A 23,511-nucleotide genomic window follows, 5' to 3' on the forward strand; every position below is an offset into this window, starting at 1 on the left:
CTCCGGATATACAGACGTGCTAGTCTGGCACTATTATGAGAGTAGATTACTGAAACTCGCGTCAGCCTTGCTACAACAAACGCCGCCATTGTCTCATTACAGACAGAGCTCTCTGCTATAATCAATCCTGAACTTTGGTCTATTCTCCTTAGCACCTCAGAAGCTTCCTTAGCATTTCAATATTCTTTGCAAATCTAAACCGCTACCTGAATTTCAACCGCTCCATACAGTAGTCAACCTGTCTTCTAAAAGACTTAGCTAAGATGCTGTTAGTGCACTAAGCCTTGAACACAATTTTGCTGTCGCACCTATTGAAGTTCCTGTATTAGATATTATGTACAACATTGAATGCAGAATCTGTCAGTTAGCTCCAGAAACAGGCCAATAACATCAGACTTGACATAGCTAACATTCTCTCCCGTTCTTCACCTCCTAAAGTTAATTTATCTTCCAGTCAACTCTCTGCCCTCAAAAAATACGGAAAGAAAAAAGTATTGTCATCACCAGAGCTGATAAGGGTAATGCCACTGTTGTTCTCAACTCCTCAGAATATAATCTGAAAATGGATATTATTCTCTGTGGTCGCACTACCTACATACCACTGGAACACAATCCCACAAAAACTCAAGTTAAAAAATTAAAAAACCTACTTAAAAAAGTTTCTTCCTGGCTTCCTGACATTACAAAAAAACTCAAACCATTCTGTTCTCGCCCCCCCCCCCTCAGATATACGGTTTACCCAAAATCCGCAAACCTAATTCTCCCCAAAAACCTATAGTAGATGCCACCAATGCACCTTGCTACAAATTATCAAAGCAGCTAGCTAACTCTTTGACCCCCCCTCTCACTGGTCTTACCTCATCTTATGTAAAAAACTCCACCTATTTTAAAAAGTTAATTGAAAATTTTACTTTAAATAATACATATATATTGGTCAGCTTTGACATTATCTCTTTGTTTACAAATATTCCCCTAATTGACACCTTAGCACTCTAGCACTCTTAAAAAACGTTTTTCCTTCTGATATTTTAGAGCTCTTTTCCTTTGCCATCAATTCTGGTTATTTCTCTTGAAGGAACAAAATCTACAAACAGATAGAGAGAACTGCCATGGGTTCCCCCCCCCCCCTCTCATCCTCTCTTGCCAATTATTACATGGAAAACTTTGAAAAACGAGCCATTGACTCTTCCCCTCTAAAACCTTCTAATCTGGCTAAGATATGTAGATGATGTGTTCTCTATTTGGCCTCTTGGCCCAGACACATTAGATTCCTTCTTCAGTCACCTCAATAGTCTACATCCAAGAATCCAGTTTACCCTTCCTAGACACTTTAGTAACACACCTTTCTAATGGTAACCTTTCTTTCTCTGTATATAGAAAACCTACTCATACAGGCAGATACATTCACAAACTCTCCCACCACCACCCCTCCCAGCTATATGGCATTATTAAAACTCTGACCAATAGGTCCCACAATCTTTGTTCCAGTAAAACTGCCCTTTCAACTGAACTCAAACACATACACAACACCTTCCTTTCCAATGGCTATAATGATTACAGAATTAAAAAAATAATCAAGTCCTTCCCCATTCCCCATCCATCTCTTCAGAAGGACTTCAGAAATGCCATCACCATTCCTTACATCTGTGGTACTTCAGAAAAAGTAGCCAGATCATTAAAAAAATACAGCTTTTAAACCCCACCATAAACTTGCTACTCTTATCCACTCCACTAAAGACCAGCTCCCTCCTCTATCAGTGCCTGGTGTATATAAAGTACCTTGTTCCTGTAAACTTGCCTACTTCTGACAAACAGGCAAGTCAACATCCATCCGGTTAGAAGAACACAGTTCTTACATCTGCAAACATGATTATGGTCAATCTGGCCTTGCAGACTTGTTTTGGATACATCCCCCAGGATCTCCTGGAAAAAAACTACCATGCTCCACCATAGTAAATTCAAAAAAGAAAGACTATTCTTTGAATCTGCATCTGCACTCAGGAATCAATCTAATTTAAACAAATACGGTTGCATTAAACTTCCCAAAATTTGGGAAACATTAATTATCAGAGATCCCTCTTTACATCCTAGGCCACCTACAAATGCCCATAGAGGGCGCACCACCTAGATAGGACTTTAGTTTCACTTTGTATTGTATTTGTGTGTGTGGTGTTACAAAAAGTTTTTGTAATCCCCGAAGATGTCTCTGTGATGGAGACGAAATATTGGAAATATTAAAATTAGTTTTAATCCTTTCTCAGTGCTGTTAATATTCCATTAAACTTCTAACATGAATTGTCAATATTAGCTGTCAAATTAAATGCATTCTAAAAAAAATTTGGGTAGCTACAGTACACAATATTCATGCTGATGTTAAAAGAAAAACAAATTATGAATAGACTGTGCAAGAAGAATTTTAACTCTTTATTCTTGTCTGTGCTTTTTCATAATACCACACATTTTAATGTGTGTTTTATTATTGGTCAGCTGATTCACAGTCAACTCATAAAAAAAAAAAACTTTAAGCAAACACACTGTGCCAATAAATATATACTAATCTACTATAGCAAATATAATAGGGATCTTTTTTTAGTTTTTTTTGCTATATGCATAGTAAAAAAATGTAGCTAATAAAGCCTGTTTTTCCAGGACAAAGAATTGTGTTATTATTAAACCTATGAGAGAGAGAGAGAGAGATATGATTATATTAGCAGCTATGAATGGCTTGAGAGGAGATAAATATGCTATGAGAGAAGATGTAAAAGAATTTAAAAAACAAAACAATGAAACAGAAGAGCAAGATTTCTGGCCTGGTTAGCTGAATGGATAGCTCTTCCATTTTCCAGCTGATAGATTTTGGCCTTGAATTCTACAGCAGGCATGGATTTTTTGTGATGTCTTTAGGTTATAGGTAAATTTTTTTACTTGACACGTAATCATCATCTTACTTTTTGGATACTGTAGTTTGGCCAAATTCTATGCTTAATTTTGACCCTGATTTGCTGGATTATCCAATCTGTAGCCTATCAGTGGCATTAATGCATGATAGGTTTACAACCCTTTGTGGGTCAGGATTCTCATTAAAAAAAAAGAAGTATACCTGTTGCCACTGCATGACAGAAGTGAATTAAGAAGAATAGTTGTAATAGCAAATGACTTACTGGGTAGGCTGTGCAGATGCATGAAATGGGTTTACTGGTCAAAAGGGGGATTGGATTGGTAGGATGGATTTAGAATTAAGTGTTTAGTGCATTTACTCTTCTGTAATTGTGTCAGGGGAACAAGAAATGTTAAGTAGGAGAATGAGCAATTAATTGCTAAATGCACATGAGTCTTCTTCTTTTTTCTCCTTTTGCCTCTTTCCATCCATTGCTGGATATAAGCTTCTCCCTTAAATTTACAGTTCTGTTTGTTTGTAGCCAGTGTCCACAATCTCATATCAAATCTTCACAGATCATTCCTCCATCCTGTTCTTTGATGATCTTTCCTTCTCTTTCCTTTTCTTGGTATCCACTCAGTGCTTAATTTTCTCCACCATTCATTGCAAATGAATCAAGAAGTTCTAAATCAAAGAGATGATGTGGTAGAAAAAATACTTCATTCTGCCATTATATGGCAGAATGAAGTATTCCAGATGAGGATGGAGATAGATTCTGGAGAGGTAGAAAGTGGGATGAATGTAGTATCTCGGACTGGAATTGGAAAACTAATTATATTTTGGTTGATATTCATTAATGAGAAAGTTAACTGAAGAGGATATGATCATAAGGAATGGGAAGGATAATAATGCTAATGATGAAAATAATGCTAATACTGTCCATAGACGTGAATAACAATAACCAAGAGCAAAACAAGTTCACTAGTTCAAAAGAAGCACTTTATGTAATCCCATAGAAAAAACAATCAGAATATGACACGCACAGCTAGGGTCATTAGGGAGTTAACCTTGGCATGTAACTTTAAGCAGAAAGAAGTTTTTTTCAAAGACTAAGAGATTCACAGTTAATTTCCTTGCTATGAACCATAGTGGTTTTAAATTTTTTGAGAATCTGAGGATTGAAAATAAATCACATCATGATGCAGATAAGATTGTTTGCAACTTAGTTTTTCACACATTGTGAACCATTATTTTCTCTGGGCTGGATTACCCCCCCCCCCCCCAGCTGTCTGTTAGCTTTGCCTTTTGTTGTTAAATATGAAATTTCATAGAAAAACTCTGGAAGAATGCCTATACCATTCTTTAAAATGAATTAACATTTAAACCTATTCCTGTATATTTTATTATTATTACCTAAGTTTTATGCATGATGGGTTTGAGGTTTCTGAATGAACCATTCATATCATTCATATGATATCAATGGTTCATTCATATGATATGAATGAACCATTCATATCATGTGGTTTCTTTGCATCAATGAATAAGTTAACCTACACTTATTCTTCTCTTTGAATATTGCTGGTAGGATGATAGCAATTTTATTTCTGATTTTATTTTCAAAAATGAAAAACCTCATAAAGTGAACAGTGGAAACTGTAAATGTTTTATGATTGGCATTAAATTTTAATAGTAAATCATTTTGTGATAATCATATTAAATGCTAGGAGATTATATAAAATTGTTTTGTCACTTTCAGATCCATGCATTGGTGGATGTGGTGCTCATGCTATCTGTCTAGTTGAGCATCATCATGTAATATGTCAGTGTCGTCAGGGATTTACTGGAGATCCATATCATGAAGGTTGCAAAGAAATTCGATATTGTGAAACACATCCATGCCATCATACTGCTAGGTGCATTGATACTCCAGGTAGTTATATTTGCCAATGTCCTGATAATTACATTGGAGATCCAAACCGAGAGGGCTGTCGTCATCCTAATTCATGTCCTAATGGTGACAGTGATTGCCGTTCAGATGCTGCTTGTCTTTCTGATGTTACAGGAGAGCCAATGTGCAAGAATCCTTGTGATTACATTAGTTGTGGTGCCAATGCTATATGCCAGGTGGCTGGACACAAATCTCATTGTATCTGTCCACCAGGGTTCCGTGCCAATCCCCAACCTGAAGTTGGATGCTTACGAATTTCTATTATTTGTCATCATGCTGCTGAATGCAGTGATAACCAAGCTTGTGTTGATGGTCAGTGCAGACTGTTTTGTGCCTTGGATACTGAATGTGCAATTGGAGAAAAATGTCTGAATAACAGGTGTGTTTTACCTTGCTATGCCCATACTGGTTGTCCCTCTAAAGAAGCTTGTGTTCCTAGTGGTTACTGCCATGTTGGATGTCGTGATAATGAAGACTGCCCAGCAACTGAAGCTTGTATACAAAATAGGTGTCAAAATCCTTGTGCCATCAAGGGTGTCTGTGGCTTGAATGCTTTATGTGTAGTGAAAAATCATTATGCACATTGTGAATGTTCTAGTGGCTTCGTAGGAGCACCGACGCCAATCCTTGGTTGTAAGAGAATTATTCAGGAGTGTTCTCCAGCAGTCAGCTGTTCTCATGGCCTGATATGTGTGGGTGAAAGATGTAGAGCGCCATGTGCTGATTGCGTTAAAGGAGAAATATGTGTTAATGGTGCATGCATGGGTAAGTATCACTTTTTTAAAAAAAAACTGCTTTATAAGTTTGTATTGTATTTTATAGTAAATATTATTTTGTCATATTTTTACTAAATTTTTTTTTACTGAAAAAGTAAATTTTTTAAAAATTCTTTCATGGTATATAGACACACATACTGTATATTTATTTTATTTTATTTTTTAATTATGGAAAACTCACAGGTTTTGCTAAGAATTAAATGGTTATATTCTATTTATATGCATTTTGTTAATTATGACATTTGATTGAAATAGGGATGGTGAAGGTTAAGTTTGCTGTGAAATATTTCTGAATCTTAAAACTCGATACTTTTTATTTATTTTAATAGTTATTTGCTCCACTGACAGCAACTGTCCTCCAAGAGAGGTTTGCATTAATCAGCATTGTCAAGGTGAGAAGAGAAGAAAGTTTTCAATTTCATATTCAACACTAAATATTTAGTTAGTATTAGACGCTTGTTTTAATGTGTGGTACATCATTTTGAGCTGCTATTTACAGCTTAAAATGACCTTCACTGTTATATATTTTATTAATATTGTCTGCTTTTAATTATTTTATATAGGATTTTTCAAAATGATTGCCCAGATGTGCATAGTGCTAATACATGCAAATATACATATAGCATAGTTAAGTACTAAATAGAATCTATATTATGATGATTGTGCTTTACCTTAGAATCATTCCTTAGTAATTAAGGAATTTGGAAAATGAACTGTATTATTATAAAAATTATATTACACAGATTACACATTTTTCATATCTGAAGCAAACACAAGCAATCTCTGACTTTGGAGGATTATTGAATAAATGAAAAGGTATCTTTGGATGAACTGTTAAGGCTTTATTAATTTCTACTACAATTTGTGGCAGACTGTGTCAAAATCTAGAAAACTAGATGAAAAATTTAACCAGTATGCTATTGGAGTCATAGTAACATTCAGTGTAGCAGTACATGAAAATGTAATGTGATAAAGTGGATTGTCATTTTGATCTGTATTGTACTAACCCACCCTGAGGCTCATATTAAAATTTCATAACTTGTGAATAGCACATATAGATTATCTTACTGTTATTATTATTATTATTATTATTATTATTACCAGCAACATATTTGTCATATTGAATCTTAACTCATTTGCACTTTTAGTATTTTCAGTACACTCTGGCACATATTGCCTTCATTCACCACTCACCATGTAAAAAAATCTAATACTTTTTTTTCACCACCACATCCTTATACTTTTTGTTCTTTCTCTCTCTCTTACACACCACTAAACCCTGCAATTTGTATCTCCTCAGTTTTTCTCCATAACCAATATTCCAGAGTCCTAACATTGCCTTAGTCACTCATTTATGGATATATGAAAATTTTATTAGCATATGAAGATTTAGTAGATGTTTATTATTATTATTAACATTTGACCTTCATGGAGTCAGAGACTCATCATCGCAGGTACACACTATTCAACACATTGATCATCCAACTGTTCTTTAAACTGACTGAATGTGTCTACACCCACAACATACTCAGACAATGCATTCCACTCACCAACCACTCTCCATGCATGCAAAGAACCTACTCATTATGCATTCCACTCATCAACCACTCTCCATGCATGCAAAGAACCTACTCCTCATTCCTCTGCTCACACCCTTCTCATACAGTTTCCAGTGATGTCCTCTTTTTCTACCCTTCTTTCTCCCTCCTATTCTATGAAAAATTTCTTCCATGTCGACCTGATAACAACTCTTGACTAGCCTATATGTCTCAATCATATTCTCCATCTCTTCCTCCTATTCACGAGGCTTTGCAGTTTATATTCTCCCAATCTGTCTTCATACTCCACATTCATTTATGGATATATGAAAATTTTATTAGTATATGAAGATTTAGTAGATATTTATTATTATTATTAACATTTGACCTCCATGGAGTCAGAGACTCATCGTGGGAGGTACACACTATTGCAGACTGACCATCTTTGCAAATTTTCTCTTGACCCTTTCCAACATATCCTCATCACCACGAAAACCTGGTGATCAAATCTGTGCACAATAATCCTTATGAAGCCTGATCAAAGCCTTATGCAGCATCATAACCTCTCTATTTCTGCATATCAGGGTCCTCCACATCATTGCCATTATCCGATCTGACATCTTCGCAGTTTGTGCAATGTAGCCCCCGAATTTCGGGTCCTTGTCCACCATCACTCCTAGATCTCTCATCACCTCTACTTCTGTTAAAGGTTCCCCACCAAGTGTATACTTTGCATCCCATTTTTGCTTACCAAATCTCAAAATCTTACACTTTGCAACATTGAACTGATGGTTCCACTTACCTGCCCATTCATGCAATCTATTCAAGTCCTCTTGTAAAGCCATGACATCCGCTTGCCTATGCGTTGCTCTCCCCAGTTTTGCATCATCTGCAAACAGCTGCATATCACTAGTTAAACCCATTCCAGTATCATTAACGTACAAATTGAATTGTTTTATGTTGTTGAAAGTAAGTATTCACAATAAAGAAATTGTTCTTGACACAAAACTCCATCCTTTCTTCTGCTTTATTTCTTATATTTAAAGCAAAATTTCCAGTAATACCTTGTTATTCTTTTTCTCCCACTTTTGCATTCCAAACCTAACAGAAATCAATAGAAAATCTTTGTTATCTATAGTGTACACTAATTGTTGCAATCTACTGTAAAATTCTTCAATCTCTTCTTCACTTGCATCTATAGTGAATGCATATACTTGTATGAGTGATTCACTGGATATGCATCTATTCAGATTTGGATTATTTTGTCAGACACAAGCTTATATCCTAAAATGTAGTTTTCATCCTCTCTTCTATCATTTCTTCTGAAACATTTATGTCTAGAGTAGTAACCCCTAAAGTCATCAGTATCGAAGTGACCCATTCCTGTTTATCTAAGTTTTCACTATTTCTAAATTCTTAATCAAAGTTCTTCTCATTTTTTTTTCTTGTTGTCCAGTACCAGTTGATATATACTTCTTACGTTCCATGTTCCTATTTTATGTCAGTAAAGTGGAGACACCCTCTTCTGAAATTGACTGTATTGGAGAATAAACTTCCTGAAGGCTTTGATCCAACTTTAATTTCATTGGAAGTTTCCCTCTGATGTTCCCAAGAACTGTTTGATGCCTTCTGACCTGGGTGGTACTCCATCTGAGTAACTTAAGCCTGTGTTTAAAAGATTTTCTTGGCAACATATATATGTGGACACAATTTGCCATTACCTTCCTCTATGTTTGCAGTGAATGCCTGTCTGCCATGGGAGATACGACTAGGAGAAACTTGCTCTAGACTATCTCTTGTTACCAACTTTTGCAATATTCCCCCTGAACTTCAACCTCTGTCCAATATTACACCCAAATCTCTGGACTCTTTCTAACATATCCTCATTACCATGAAAACCCAGATCTGTGTACAATAATCCATATGAGTCCTGATCAAGACGTTATACAATGGCATTATAACCTCTCTATTTCTGCATGTCAGGGTCCTTCCGCATCATTGGCATTATCCGATGTGATATCTAATTGATTGATGGAGATAAAAGAGTGTATAATCTGTGTTTTTCAAGTGGCATCATGAGATAGATAACTGAGACATTGTTTAGGAAGAATGAGCAGATAATTACACAACAAATATTCGAAACCAGAATGATAATTTTGAAACATTCTGTATATATCTGCATATTTTATATATTGTTTATTTGTTATTTTCCATATGTGTTTAATTAAGTTTATCTTTTCAGTTGGTTGCAGAACTGATGGTGATTGCAGATTGAATGAGGTGTGTTCAAATGTAAGGTGCATATGCAAACCAGGCTACACGCCAACACCATCTGGCTGTGCTGGTAAGAGCAAGCTATTATTCATGTTGTAGAAAATGTGGCTTGACAGGGCAGGGCATAATTATTCTAGCACATAGTAAAGGCTGATGCTTTGACTACTTGTAATCTTAATGATTTTTTAAAATTTATTTGTAACTTATTTGTTAGCACAAATTATAGTGCCTAGTATTATAGCTTGAAAACATGCCTTTAGGTTTTATATTCATCTCTTCAGAAACTAAAGAATTTTATAAATTATATTTATTTGAAGTTCTAGACTTTATTTGAAGTATGGTTATTATTATTAACAATGTATTGCATTACATTTCAGAAATAACACTTATTATTATTGATGGATTATTCAAAAATTCAAGGAATACCTTCTAACTTGCATTTGAGGAGTTATTTCAGTTTTGCACGATCACATTTGTGTAATAAATTAACAAAACAAAAAGCAGATGTTTTGGAATATTAAAGAGCCATTCTGTTTAACAAGTTATACTTTACCATAATGCCATGTCAGTGGTAGTGATACTAAAACTTTCCAGAAAAATATTACCATTGTGTGTATGTGTGTGTATGTGTGTGTGTGTGTTATATTCCATCGAGTCATTTTTGACTCCTGTGATTCTATGAACATATACTTGCCATTCAGATCTGTCCCTGGCCACATCTTTCAGAATTTCCAGGCACATTCCAGTTACTTTTTTAACTCCATTCATCCATCTAATTCTTGGTCTTCCTCTTCTGCTTTCATCAACTTTAGCAAGTATCATCATCTTCTCCAGACTGTCATTTGCTTGCATAATATCATAATATGTCCAAAGTATGACAATTTTTGCTTGATTATCATAGCCTTAAGGGAGAAATCTGGCTTTATTCTGTCTATCACTGGTTTGCTTTGCAGTCCATGGTATTCTTAGTAAGCATCTCCAAACCTATAATTCAAATGCATCTATTTTCCTTCTTTTGCTCTTTCTCAGGGTCCAACTTTCACATTCATACAGTACCACAGGGAATACCATTGCTTTCATGATTCTGATTTTTGTTGCGAGACTAATATCTTTAAAGATCTTGCTTAAATTTGTCATTGCTTTCTTTCCAAGTAATAATCTTCTAACTTCTTCAGTACAATACCCATCTTTATCAATTCAGGATCCTAGGAGCACAAAATTATTAACTGCTTCCATTTTCTCTGCATCTACTTCAAAATCATTAAATTCACATGTTGCATAACTTTTTTCTTTTTGAAGTTAAGTTTAAGGCCGTATTTAGTATTTTCTTCTTTAACTTTCATAATAAGTTCCTCCACATCTTTGCATTCTGCTAGCAAGATGGTATCATCTGCATACCTCAAATTATTAATATTTTTTCTGCCAATTTTAATTCAAACTGAAGACTCCTCCAGCCCTGCCATTCTTAAAATGTATTCGCTGTGCAAGTTAAACAGGTACGGAGATAAAATACATCCTTGTCGCACCCCTTTGCCTATTGTGAAATACTCAGTTTCTCCAAGATCTGTTCAGACAGTAGTTTCTTGTTCATAATAAAGATTCCTCAGAAGGATAATGAAATGCTCTGGTACTCTCATTGTTTTTAACACATTCCACATGATCTACAGAGTCAAAAGCCTTATTATATTCAAGGACACAAAGGTAGACATTCTTTTGATATTCCAATGCTCTTTCTATTATCCATCTCACACTGGTGATCTGATCTCTTGTTCCTCTGCCTTTTTGAAATCCTGCCTGTTCATCTGGCATTTCTCTCTTCATGAATGGTTCCATTCTTTTCTGGATTATCTTAAGTAAGATCTACCATACTACCATTAAATTAATAATAGCAAGCTAAATTCAAGTAAATCTCAAAGTCAGGACCATTAATTTATCCAAACAACTCTTCTGGAAAACAAAAGTATTCTGAATGACAACAATATTTATTATTGTTGTTGTTGTTATTATTAGTCAGGCATCTCCATAATACACCTTCCATATGGGACACCTTCATGATGGAGGGGATAGCCTCTTTTCATTCATCCTTTATATATATATATATATATATATATATATATATATATATATGTGTGTGTGTGTGTGTGTGTAATAAATTTTTTAACTTGGGGATATTGTATATTAGGATAACCAAGATAACTTGGTTATCCTAATATACAATATCCCCAAGTTAAAAAATTTATTACACATATATCTCCTCCAGAGATTTTTATTAAAAATAAAAACACCTTGTTGCAACTTCTATAGGTAAAGTTGATAAGGCTTCGTATTACTATAACTTTGGCATTTAGGGTCTAGCTACTCACTGAAGAGACCTCAAAAAAGGTTGAAACCGGTCTGGGTAGTGACCCCACCCATAATGCATTGCAGTATACATCTTCTAGTGAGATGTGTTTTACATTATGGGAAAATACTAAGAATAGTGATCAGAGCTTTACCCACCTTTACAATGAGTTGCCCTGGTGTTGTACCATCTTTAAACTTGAACTTTGTTTCAGGTGCAAACTTAATTGTTTGCATACTTGGGATTAGGAGTTAAAATAACCAAGTTTATAAAATAACTTGGTTATCCTAATATATATATATATATATATATATATATATATATATATATATATATATATATATATATATATATATATATACACTTTTCTGTTCTTTTCTCTACTTTACCTGTGTCTATTTTTTACTTTCCTTTCTAGACTACCATAATGTGATTCAACACCCTGCTACTGTGATTGCCATGAGGTGCAATGTGTGGACATTCAGAAAAGGAGAATCCTTTTCTGAATGTCCACATAATGTTCTTGTTTTTTGTTGCTTGCCTGGTGTAAACCACCATTTTGCTTATTGCAGGCTTGAAATTCAATGTTTGGTCTTTACAGCAAGATTTACTATCTTTCATGATGAGATTTATATTAAAAGAAATCAGTGGGTTAACTAGGGTTAAACAGCACTTCTTATCATAGTCAGTTTCAGGACAAGTACACCATTAATGACAATTCTTGCTCTTAACATCTAGAACTGAATATGTGCTGGTGTGGGAGTACTATATGATATGTGTCACTCAGATGCAAGCTTCACTAATTAGACAGTACTAGTCTACACAGGAATGAGCAGTTTTGATGCAAGAGGAAAACCAAGGAACTGGAGATGGAACTTCTCTTTTATCCTATGTACAGTTCTGATTATTATCATTTGTTCTGTTTATTTACTTGCTTCCTGAACAGATAGGATTGTACCAATGTTGAGGAAGCTGAGACTTGGTGTGTGGAATGTTTCTCACTTACAAGGATCAAGTCTAGCAGTATAAAGAAATCAGACTGCTTGTGAAGGTTGGTGTAGAACACAATAACTCATGGTTGCTTGAAGAATGTTTTTATTTATAATTTTATGAGGTGGTAAAACAATAAAAAAAAAAGATTTTGAAAACATTGGGTCACCATTATAATATTATTCATATTATGTTCAGAAAGCAATAAATTCTCTATTTTTTTCTTTCATAGATATTGATGATTGCCAATCAAGTCCATGCCACCCAACAGCAGTTTGTGTTAATACACCTGGAAGTTTCTATTGTCATTGTAGGGATGGAGATATTGGTGATGGCTATACAGGATGTAAGTGTGTAGTTTTAGCTGTGCATCTGGTTAAGATAATCAAGTAAAATTTAACTGTTTCCTTTTTATTGTTATTATTATTACATAGGGCACCTCCATGTAGTTTGTAAGCTCCTGCGGGAGGTCCATTTCGAAAATGTTAAGTATCAATGCCTGTCATATTTTACCTTGAAATCATTCAAAAACAAAGCACACACAACCGACTCACACAATCTATTCCACTCATTCACCACTCTCCAAGCAAAAAATCTAGACCTCACTCTCTTTTGATTGCATTATACAGGTAACCCTCGTAGTTTCGATATAACACGTTCTACAAATTGTAGAAACCATTTATCTTTTCACATATTTTTCGCCGCACAACTTAAAAATCAAATTTTAACGTCATTAAGTTTGCATTTGCCCATATCGTGCATGTAGTTATAAGTAGTGAATTTATATCAGGGGAAATACCCTTTAGCTTGCTCAATTGTTTACCGTATAAAGTGTTTATTGTTGAAAATTGTCTTCATTTTCTGCCAGGAAAACGCATTAAAAATCATAAGTATGTTAATCTCAAGCTGAGCACTTTATTTTCTGTTGAGTTACGTGCAATATGTAATGCTTTTTTTATGTAAAAAATTTATTTTTATAGTAATGGCCATTTAAAGAGCTTTTGCCATATGGTTGAAAACGAAATTAGTGAATTAATTGATGGGGAAATAGATTTAAATGAGGAGGAACTGGTACAATTAATAGGTGCCATCGAACCAAATGGCAGGGAAAGTTCTGCTGAAGATTCTGATTGTGATGAATCCGTTAAAGAATTCAGTTTAAAGAAATTAGCAGAAGGATTGGACTTGGCAAGAAAGTTAGGAAATTATTTCACGGATAATGATCCCTCAATGGAGCTCTCCGGAAAATTCACGAGACAATAGATATTTGTTTAGCTCCATATTATGAACTTAATAAAAAATTGCAGCATATTGGTAAGCAAAGTTTTATTTCTGACTTCTTGATAACTAAACCAGCCGAAGTATGCAATGAGAATTATATTAATGATGTCCAAGAGATTTCAAGTGATGACAACGTCCAGCCACTCGTAAATAAAGAACATCTATGAAATGTTAGTTTTGAAGACACTAATGACGATTAAAAATATGCACCTTAGTTTATTTTACCTAAAACATTTATGTATTATGTGCAATGACGTTTGTGTACAATTTGTAATTTTTATAAATTTATACTATGTATTTGTTTCATAGGTTATATGTTTTCTTAACTTACATGAATTACCTGAATTAAATAAAAATATTTTTTTTGTTGGATATGTCATTGTTGTTTATATAATTTTATAAACAAAATGATTTCGGAACATAACCCTACTTTTTCTATGTGATCTGAGTCTCAAATAACGCGATTTATGTAATGCGACATTTCTGTGGAACCTAACATCTGTGTTATATGAGGGTTACCTGTATTTATTATTAATAGACAATAAATTATTTTTTATTAAATAGTAGTTGATTTAAAACATATTTTGATTATTCCTTATAAAATGTGCATTCTGGAATAATTGTATTTTCTTCAAAGTAAATTATACTTAATAATATTGCTAAATATTTATTGTTATTAATTTTAGGCCGCCCACAGGGCGAATGTCCTAATGGAGATCGTGATTGCCCATCCAATGCAGCATGTGGAAAAGATGAACAAGGCATTCCAAAATGCATTAGTAAGTTACCAAATTCATTATTCAGTAAAACAGAAGGGGATTATTAAAATAATTTTTTTTAATGAAAAAACATATTCAAAATAAAAAGCAAACCCACACTGAGATCTACAACTGACTGCATTAATGTCTTTTATCCAAGTCATTTATTATTACTATTATCCTAAGACCCCAAGAAGTCACAGACTCATCTAGGAGGTCTGTTTGTCATACACACAGCTCATCATACCGTGATACTTAATAACATTCAAATTGTCTGCAGACACCACATCCTCAGGCAATCATTCACAACTCTCCATGCAAAAAACCTTCTTCTCATTCCCTTGCTCACACCCTCCTTTTATACAGCTTCCAGGGATGACCTCTGGTTCTCTCCCAATCTCCCATAATTTTATGAAAACCCCTCCACCTCCAACAATATATCCCCACTAAGAGTAAATTCTTCATCCCATCTTTGTTTTCCAAAATTTAAAACCTTACATTTTGCAACATTGAACTGATATCCCCACTCTTGTGCCCATTCACTCAGTCTATTCAAGTGTTTTTGTAAGGCTACAACATCTGCCTTACTCCTCATAGTTCATCCCAATTTTTGCACTATCATCATCAAACAACTGTATATCCCCATTCAAATCTTCCCCAATATCATTAACATACAGGTTAAATAGCAATGGCCCTAAAACAGACCACAAGGCAAACACTGGTGACTTTCCTCTTCTGGGATATTACTTCCCCAATACACAACTTGTTGATACCTATCAGACAACCAATCTCCACTCCAATCCAACTTTTTCCAGAAATAACTAAAATATGAATCTTACACTCCTTGGAATTAAATCAATAGAAGAAACTCAATGACAGAAGAACTGCCATTGAACTATAGTGCTAGTGAAATGTACAGAAATACTGGAGCAACTTAATGTGAAGTCTTGATCTTCAATGAAATAAAGTATAAAAATAAGGATATATCTTGAGTAATTATTTGGACAATGAATCAAGTGTTAACTAATAAATATTTATTAAACCTACTAGTTTCACCAAACTTTAGCTGTTGGCATCTTCAGGGTACAAGCACTTAGGTTAAAAAACATTATACAAATATGAATAACTGTAAAATTCTAATGATTATAGTTGCAAACTGACAGCACTGAAATAGCACTGAACGTGAGTGATATACGTATCGTGTGTACATGATTAACTAGTTGTTGCTAAGGAACGTTCTGTAGGTTGCATTGAAGTTCATTTCCTGTGTGTTAAGAGATCTAATTAGGGTTTTCCATATCTCTGGGAGAATTAAACCTTGGTTCCTGTTAAGGTTATCAACAGAGTGAGCAACTGTAACTGCTTCTTTAAACATTCAGGAGTGGTAGTCTTCTTCTGTGTAAGGGGAATAGCTTTTATCCCACTCAATGACATGGTTAGTTATAGAAAAATGAGATGACAGGCCTTACATAGAAGAAAACTGCCACTCCCGAAAGCTACAGTCACTCGCTCTGTTGATAACCTTGACAGGAACCAAGATTTAATTCTCCCAGAGATATGGACAACCTTAATTAGATCTCTTAACACACAGGAAATGAACTTCAATGCAACCTACAGAACGTTCCTTGGCAACAACTAGTTAATCATGTACACGCAATACGTATATCACTCACGTTCAGTGCTATTTCAGGTTGCAACTATAATCGTTAGAATTTTACAGTTATTCATATTTGCGTAATGTTTTTTAATCTAAGTGCTTGTACCCTGAAGATGCCAACAGCTAAAGTTTTGGTGAAACTAGTAGGTTTAATAAATATTTATTAGTTAAAACTTGATCCATTGTCCAAATAATTACTCTAGTTAGATGATCAAGAAAATAAACATTCATTAAGGATATATCTTCTTGTCAAGTATAATTCACTTTCTTTCCCCAGAATAATAATAATAAAAAGAAATGCTGTAGCTACTTTGATCCAGAGTAGTGTAATAATATGGTGACACACCATTTGTAAATAGGATTTCTGCCACTGAGTTAGCTTTCAGCCTCTCTTATAGGTATAGCTTGAGCTGATAAAGGAGATTGTCCTAAGCATATAGTATGTTTCTACTGAACTTGATCACAGAGCCAAATCTTGACTAGAGTCAAGATTTGGCTCTGTGATCAGCAGATCAGTCTTATCTGCGTATAACTGAAACTGAGTATCCTGGAATGATCCAGGTTTTAGGGTGTTTTTTTATATCATTCATTGTTTTTGGGGAACCTGCTGTATCTTTTTCACTTAATAAAGGTTGAAATCATCTTGAGTAGTATAATGTCATGCATGTAAATTCATGACATTATACATTCCCAAAAAGAGAATGTGATTTGCATTATAAATTAGGAGCAATTTGATGTCAACTATCTTTATATAAAAGTAGCCTAGTTATGAAGACAGTTTATTTATAAACTTTTGTTTATTCATGCTAGGATGAAAACAAAAATATAATTTCTTATCAAGCATAATTTACAAAAAAATGTATACAAAACATAGCGTACCATGAGGTTTCATGCTAAGCATTTTAATCATGGCAACTTTTTATATTTATGTTTTTATTTATTCATTTATTTATTTTGCATTTTGTAATAAAATTCACTTACTGCTAATTCTAACAAATATATTTTAATGAGATATTTTATATTAAGTTGGGTTTCTTAGGGGCAAAGCTAGAAGACTAGGAGAAGCCTTTCACATAGCCTTTAAGAAATATAAGACTGACTTCTGTATTGGTTTAAAACACATATACATTATGACAGTACAACATGATGAACATTATGTTGACCTTATACCAGGCTCTCCTGCTGTTTTAACCTAAAAATCAAGATAAAAAGCCAGCTACTTCAACAACTTCAAACACTTTAACTTCTGTGGAATCGAAAATACACATGATAACTATTGGAATCATCTAGTGGGGAATTCTCCATGCTTGCTGCACAAGCTCATTAATTGAAAAAGAAGTAATATTTATTTGTTAATAAATGCATGCATTTATAAGCATTCCATTTAGGCTTTTATTTTTGTGGACAGAAGACGTCTTAAGCTTGCTCGGCAATAATTGAGTTTTGCATTGTGTGTCGAAGGCCGATGCTTGCTCGTCTAGTCAAAGCTATCTTGGCTTGCTCGGTTGTAGGAGCTTCCAGGTCCTAGCTGCAGCACTGTGATTTCATGCGCGCGCATAGCCATTTCCACTCCCTTCTTAAACACAGGCCATATGCAGTCAAAGTAGCTCTAGCCAGTGAACTTCAGCCAGCCTTTACAAGTGTAAGTGTTGCTTGGGAAAATTAAGTTACAACCAACTTTTTATGACGATGTTATTGACCAGTTCATAAAGAAGAACCATAGGGTAGAATTTGTATTCGAGTAGCTAAATTGAAAAAGATAAAATATCATTTGTAAAATAAATGTTGTATTTGTATGATTAAATCACATAAATTTCTAAATATATAGTTTTAAATGGTCAGTAATTTATTATTCCACTAATCAGACTTCAGTCACACCTCTCACTCCCTGAATGATAACAAGAACAAGCGTGAATTTCAAGACCAGCATTCGCCCCTGGAATTATCATTGAAAAAGGATTGAAGATAGCAGAGCAATTACAAAATACCATATTCAGATAATTTTTTTTTCTTATGTGAATCCCATCAAATTAAAGATTGTAAGCCTAGCTCACATTAGTACCATGAGCTGGGGAGGACTCAGAATTAGATAATTCACAAATCCTAATATAAACCAAACAGCCACTTCAGGTCTCCTGGAAACAGGCTTGCAGTTTCAAACTGGGCACCACACACACAAATAGTAAAAGTCTTATTGATTATGTCATTGTTAGTAATGATGTTTCAAATTGATCCAAGATACTAGAGTGCATAGAGGAATTAAATATGAAATGCCCATCCTAGTGGCGAGCTGGATGAAAATGAATATGCCACTTGAAAAGTAAAAGATTAAAGTTTTGAAAAGTTACTTAATTTTATTATTTTATGACCAACAGTGGATAATCTTGAGAATATAAGGTAATCATCTGAGTGGTAATAGATGTATGAGGACATCTATAAGGAAAGTATATATATGGAACTACATGGCCAGTGATTATGGAAAGCTCAGGAGATAGCTTTAAGTGTACAGCATGAAATGATGATTTGGGTGAAAAGGATTTAATACTGCTTCAGTGTTAGTCAAGAAATAATTAACAGCAGCAATGTCTGAATGCCTTCTAAAAGTCAAGTAAGGTAGTTATAAAATGGATGAATGAAGAGATTAAGCATGCAGTATGAAAGCAGAAAAAAGAAGTAGGTTGCATTATGGAGGCTGCATAGGATGAATGGTAAATGATAATAATCAGTTGCATGTGGAGTACGAAGAGCTGGACTTGATTGGAAAGGATAGCAACAAGTGCAGTATGTGCAGAAATTAGCCAATCATTCCGCCCATCCTTCCATCAAATTAAAAAAAAAATTGAAATGAAATAAAATTCTAGCAAGTTCTTTTGGTATGAAGTCAGTAGAAGTGTATTATGTTATTATTGGTAAAAATTGTAGACTGGCAACCACTTTAGAGGATATAATTGAGATATTTATTGAACAATCTGTCAGATTATTTTACCCCTATAAACATGGCATTGTGGGAGCTTAATCATAGAAGGGAAAAGAAGCGATTGATGGTGAATAAGCAGAAAGTATATGAAAAATTAATGAACTTGACGTTAATAATGTATTGGGGCCTGATGACAAATCATCCTCTGTTTTGACAGAAAGTACCATCAAGCTAATTGCAGCACTTACTTGTTTAACAAGAGTCTTTCAATGGAGTGAGTCTCAATGGCATGGAAGGAGGCAAGAATTGTTATAATTCTAAAGGGAAGTGATAAGACTAAGGCTTCATATTATAGGCCAATGTATTTGGAGCTGTGGTTAAAGTTCTGGAGAGGTAGTGAGGACTAGGATCTAGAATTCAGTTGATAACAGTGGCATTCTCTGAAAAATCAGCATGGATTTATTAAAGAGAGACTGTTTTAGCAATATACAGTCAACTATGGAGAAAATAGCACTGTGTATATGAAGCTTCAGTTGGAATTATTTGGTAGCTTGTTATGGTGAACAAGTTTCTTATAATGGTGTTGACTGTGGTGAATTGACTCTACTTAAACGTTATTATGTGACATATTGCATATACAGTGATATATTTCGATATTGCCAAGGCCTTTGATTAACTGTCAGATGACAAGCAGTCTGCATCTCAACAAATTGTGGTCCTGAAATATACAATCTTTGCTGTTTAACTTGTGTGTGTTTGTTAAAATTGGAGAGAACTATGAAAAGTAGAGCAGATGATGATGACACATTTACAGAAGGATTTGAATAGACAGTGTGAGTGGAATTGCCATTTCAAGTGTTGTAGTATTGAGATAGAGGAGATATGGGATCTGTGGGTGATGGTTGAAAAGGGCTTAAAATTTAGGCCAGTCATTTCACAATTTACGAGGACATCACAATGGATGTTAGCAATGATGTAGACACTGGCATATAGAAGTATGCTATTGTACAATTATATAAGGCCTTGATCAGGTCACATATGGAGAGCTTTAACTACTTGCTTTTCAAGGAATAAAGATATTGGAAAGAGTCCTTAGAGATTATTATTATTATTATAATACAGGCACCTCCATGGAGTCCAAAGACTCATCGCAGGAGACCCAATCTATCCACACAATCTATCATACCTCTCCTTGAACCCATTAACAGAAAAGCACTCACAACTAACTCTGGCAACCCATTCCACTCATTCACCACTCTCCAAGCAAAAAAATCTAGTCCTCACACACCTACTAACCGCACTTTTCTTCAACTTCCAGGGATGATCCCTTGTTCTGGTCCCTCTAGTGAAGTGCTGCAACATTTACCCTGCATCTATCCTATAAAGTCCTTTAAGCATCTTAAATGTTTCTATCATATTGCCTTTTTTTTAATCAATTAACTTCTGTAATCCATGTGCCTTCAATCTATCCTCATAGGGAACATTCTGCAGGCCACTCACCATCTTGGTCACTCGCTTCTGAATCCTCTCCACCACTTCCTCATCCCCAAGAAACCCAGGGGACCAGACTTGAGCACAGTAATCCAGATATGGGTATATTAAGGCCTAATAAAGAGGAATAACTTCTTATCTCTACATGTTAATGTGTTCTTCAATACCCAATATGTCCTCTAAACTTTAACTCTGTCTACCACCACCCCTAAATCTCTAGCTTCATCTATTTCCTGGAGTACAGTGCCATCAATATGATACATGGTTTGTAATCTATTTTTCCCTAAATGCATAACTTTACATTTCTCCACATTAAACTGATACCTATTATCTTTTGCCCATGCTGACAGCCTATTTAAATTGTCCTGCAAGCTCTCCACATCGCTTTGATTAACTATTACTTTACCTAATTTCTCATCATCAGCAAACAACTGAATATTTCCTTTCAGGTCATTTCCTATATCATTTATGTACAAATTAAACTGCTACGGTCCAAGCACTGACACTTGTGGCACACTACTAGTCACCTGTTTTCACCTTGATTGTGCCTTTCCACATACCACTTTTTGATATCTGTACAGCAGCCATCCTCTTATCCACTTAACCAGTATCATATCTGTCCCCCATTTGTTCTAATTTGTGTAACAGTGTTCCATGTGGTATTCTGTCAAATGCCTTTGCAATATCTATTAAAATAATCGTGTAGCCATTTCCTTTATTCAACTTGGCTGTTACTCTATTATAAAAAGTTAGTAAATTACTAAGGCTTTTCACAAAGCCATGTTGACCCTCGTACAGTATCATATTTTTATCTACCCATTCTTGATTTCTCTTTTTTACCAATTTTTCTAGTAGTTTTACCACTACACCTGAGATACTGATTGCTCTATAATTTGCTACTTTAGTCTTAGAACCTCCTTTACGTAAAGAAATAATATTGCCCTCTTTCCACTCCCTTAGAACTCTACCAGAGTTGAGACTTAAATTAAACAGCTTAGGCAAAGGCATTGCTAGCACCCTTGCACATTGTCACAAAACCCTAGCTGATATCCCATCTAATCCCACAGCTGTATTTACATTGAGATTCTGCAATATCCTAAGAACCTCCAATTCAACCACCTCTGTTCCACACAATAGTGTCTATCACATAGGTTAAAGCAGTAACTTCACTAGGAAAATACATGCTTAAAAAGTGGGTTTTCTTTTCTTTTCTTTTTTTTTTTCTTTTCTTTTAGTGTTGCATGATGATCAGCATTCATTTTAGAAATTATAGACTTTACAACCATGTTATTAATAACTCTTTTAAATTCCCGATGTTTTGACCATATTAAGGTCATCATCTGGATTATATATAAATATACAAGGACAAGCTGAGTTACATTACACACAGTAAGCTAAAGAAACAATGATTTGATCACCAGTTATTCTACTGGCATGACCTCTAGTGGAAAAAAAAATACAGATAAAATTGCAAATTAATTAATTATTTAGAAATTACATCAAAGCTAAATTCTATTTGATATAACTTGAGAAAAACATTCTTTCTTATAGATAGTTTTCTTACAGTAACAATGATGTCCTGTTTTTAACATTATAATTGTTATTTTAGATTTAGGATTCTGGATTATCTACAGTCCTATTTATAGTTAACTCTTAGAGAGAGAGGTTCCATGGGTAGAATATGTGATTTCCATATGCTTGGGATTTTTAGATCATCATTATTGTTCAGATTGGGGTGGTTGATAAGAATCTCACAGGTTTCCTTAAATTTGCATTCATACCATGTTTTGATGATGTAAACAACTGGTGCTTTTCCAGTCAATTCTGTGTAAAGTGTTCAGGGCATGATCAGAAAGGCCAGCTTCACCTTAGTTATTATATTTAATGTGTCGTTTATGTTCCTTTTGTCTGATAGGAATTGTGCATCCAGTTTCCCCTATATATGGTATATTATAGGTGCAATAAATACGGTGTACTCCAGGGTGGGCCAACGGTCTTTGGATGAGTTGAGTAAGCATTTTAATTTTGCAGGAGGTTTAAAGGTGGCTTTGAGAGGCAATTTTGACCAGGTCCAATACTCTTCCACTCCTAGTCCCCTCCATCACATGCTACTTTAAGTAATTATCCCTCAGCAAGTGTATAAATTCTGCTTCCTTTCTGCCATGTGATCTTTCTTCCTTCCAGTCTATATCCCCATAGCTGGAGTCCCCCATAATAAATTTGTATTTTTGTAGTATTCTGTTTATTTTATCTGATGTCCCTTTAATGTAAGGAATGGTCATAGTTTTATTGTAGTCTGGTTTATCTTTGTTTTTTATTGAGGTCTTGTAGAGAATTTTGTTAATGGTGTTTTGGATGTAACAATTTTTTAGAAAAGTATTGCTGATAACTTTAAATTCATCATTCAACTCATGTTCATTGGAACAGATCTTCAAAGCCCTGTTTTTTAGAGTATTGGTTTGGTTTTGAATAACAGTGGCACTTCCTTTATCTGCTCTAGTTATTACGATGTTTTAATTTGATTTTAATGATTTCACCGCTCTTAATTCGTGTTTTGTTAAATTGCTTGTTATTATTTACTTATGATTTATATTTAAAATGTTGGCAGTTTCTAAACGTATTTTGTCTGCTATGTTATTTGGGATGAATCTTAAGTCTCTTT

The 23,511-nt window shown here is 34.5% G+C and overlaps 1 protein-coding gene across 1 annotated transcript in view; it reads left to right on the top strand.

The window, feature by feature from the left end:
• LOC150101923 (uncharacterized) overlaps window positions 1-23,511 on the top strand; it is a 1,001,066-nt gene that overhangs the window by 475,929 nt on the left and 501,626 nt on the right. The window contains exons 65-69 of the mRNA XM_090399931.1: window positions 4,635-5,591; window positions 5,932-5,994; window positions 9,383-9,484; window positions 12,978-13,091; window positions 14,713-14,805. Of these exons, the coding sequence (XP_090256057.1) occupies window positions 4,635-5,591; window positions 5,932-5,994; window positions 9,383-9,484; window positions 12,978-13,091; window positions 14,713-14,805 (1,329 nt within the window). The remainder of the gene's footprint in view (window positions 1-4,634; window positions 5,592-5,931; window positions 5,995-9,382; window positions 9,485-12,977; window positions 13,092-14,712; window positions 14,806-23,511) is intronic.

This window comes from Typopeltis vanoorti, chromosome 11 (genome assembly GCF_054136105.1).
Source record: "Typopeltis vanoorti isolate ZY-2024b chromosome 11, IOZ_Tvanoo_1.0, whole genome shotgun sequence".
In the NCBI taxonomy this organism is placed as follows: Eukaryota; Metazoa; Arthropoda; class Arachnida; order Uropygi; family Thelyphonidae; genus Typopeltis; species Typopeltis vanoorti.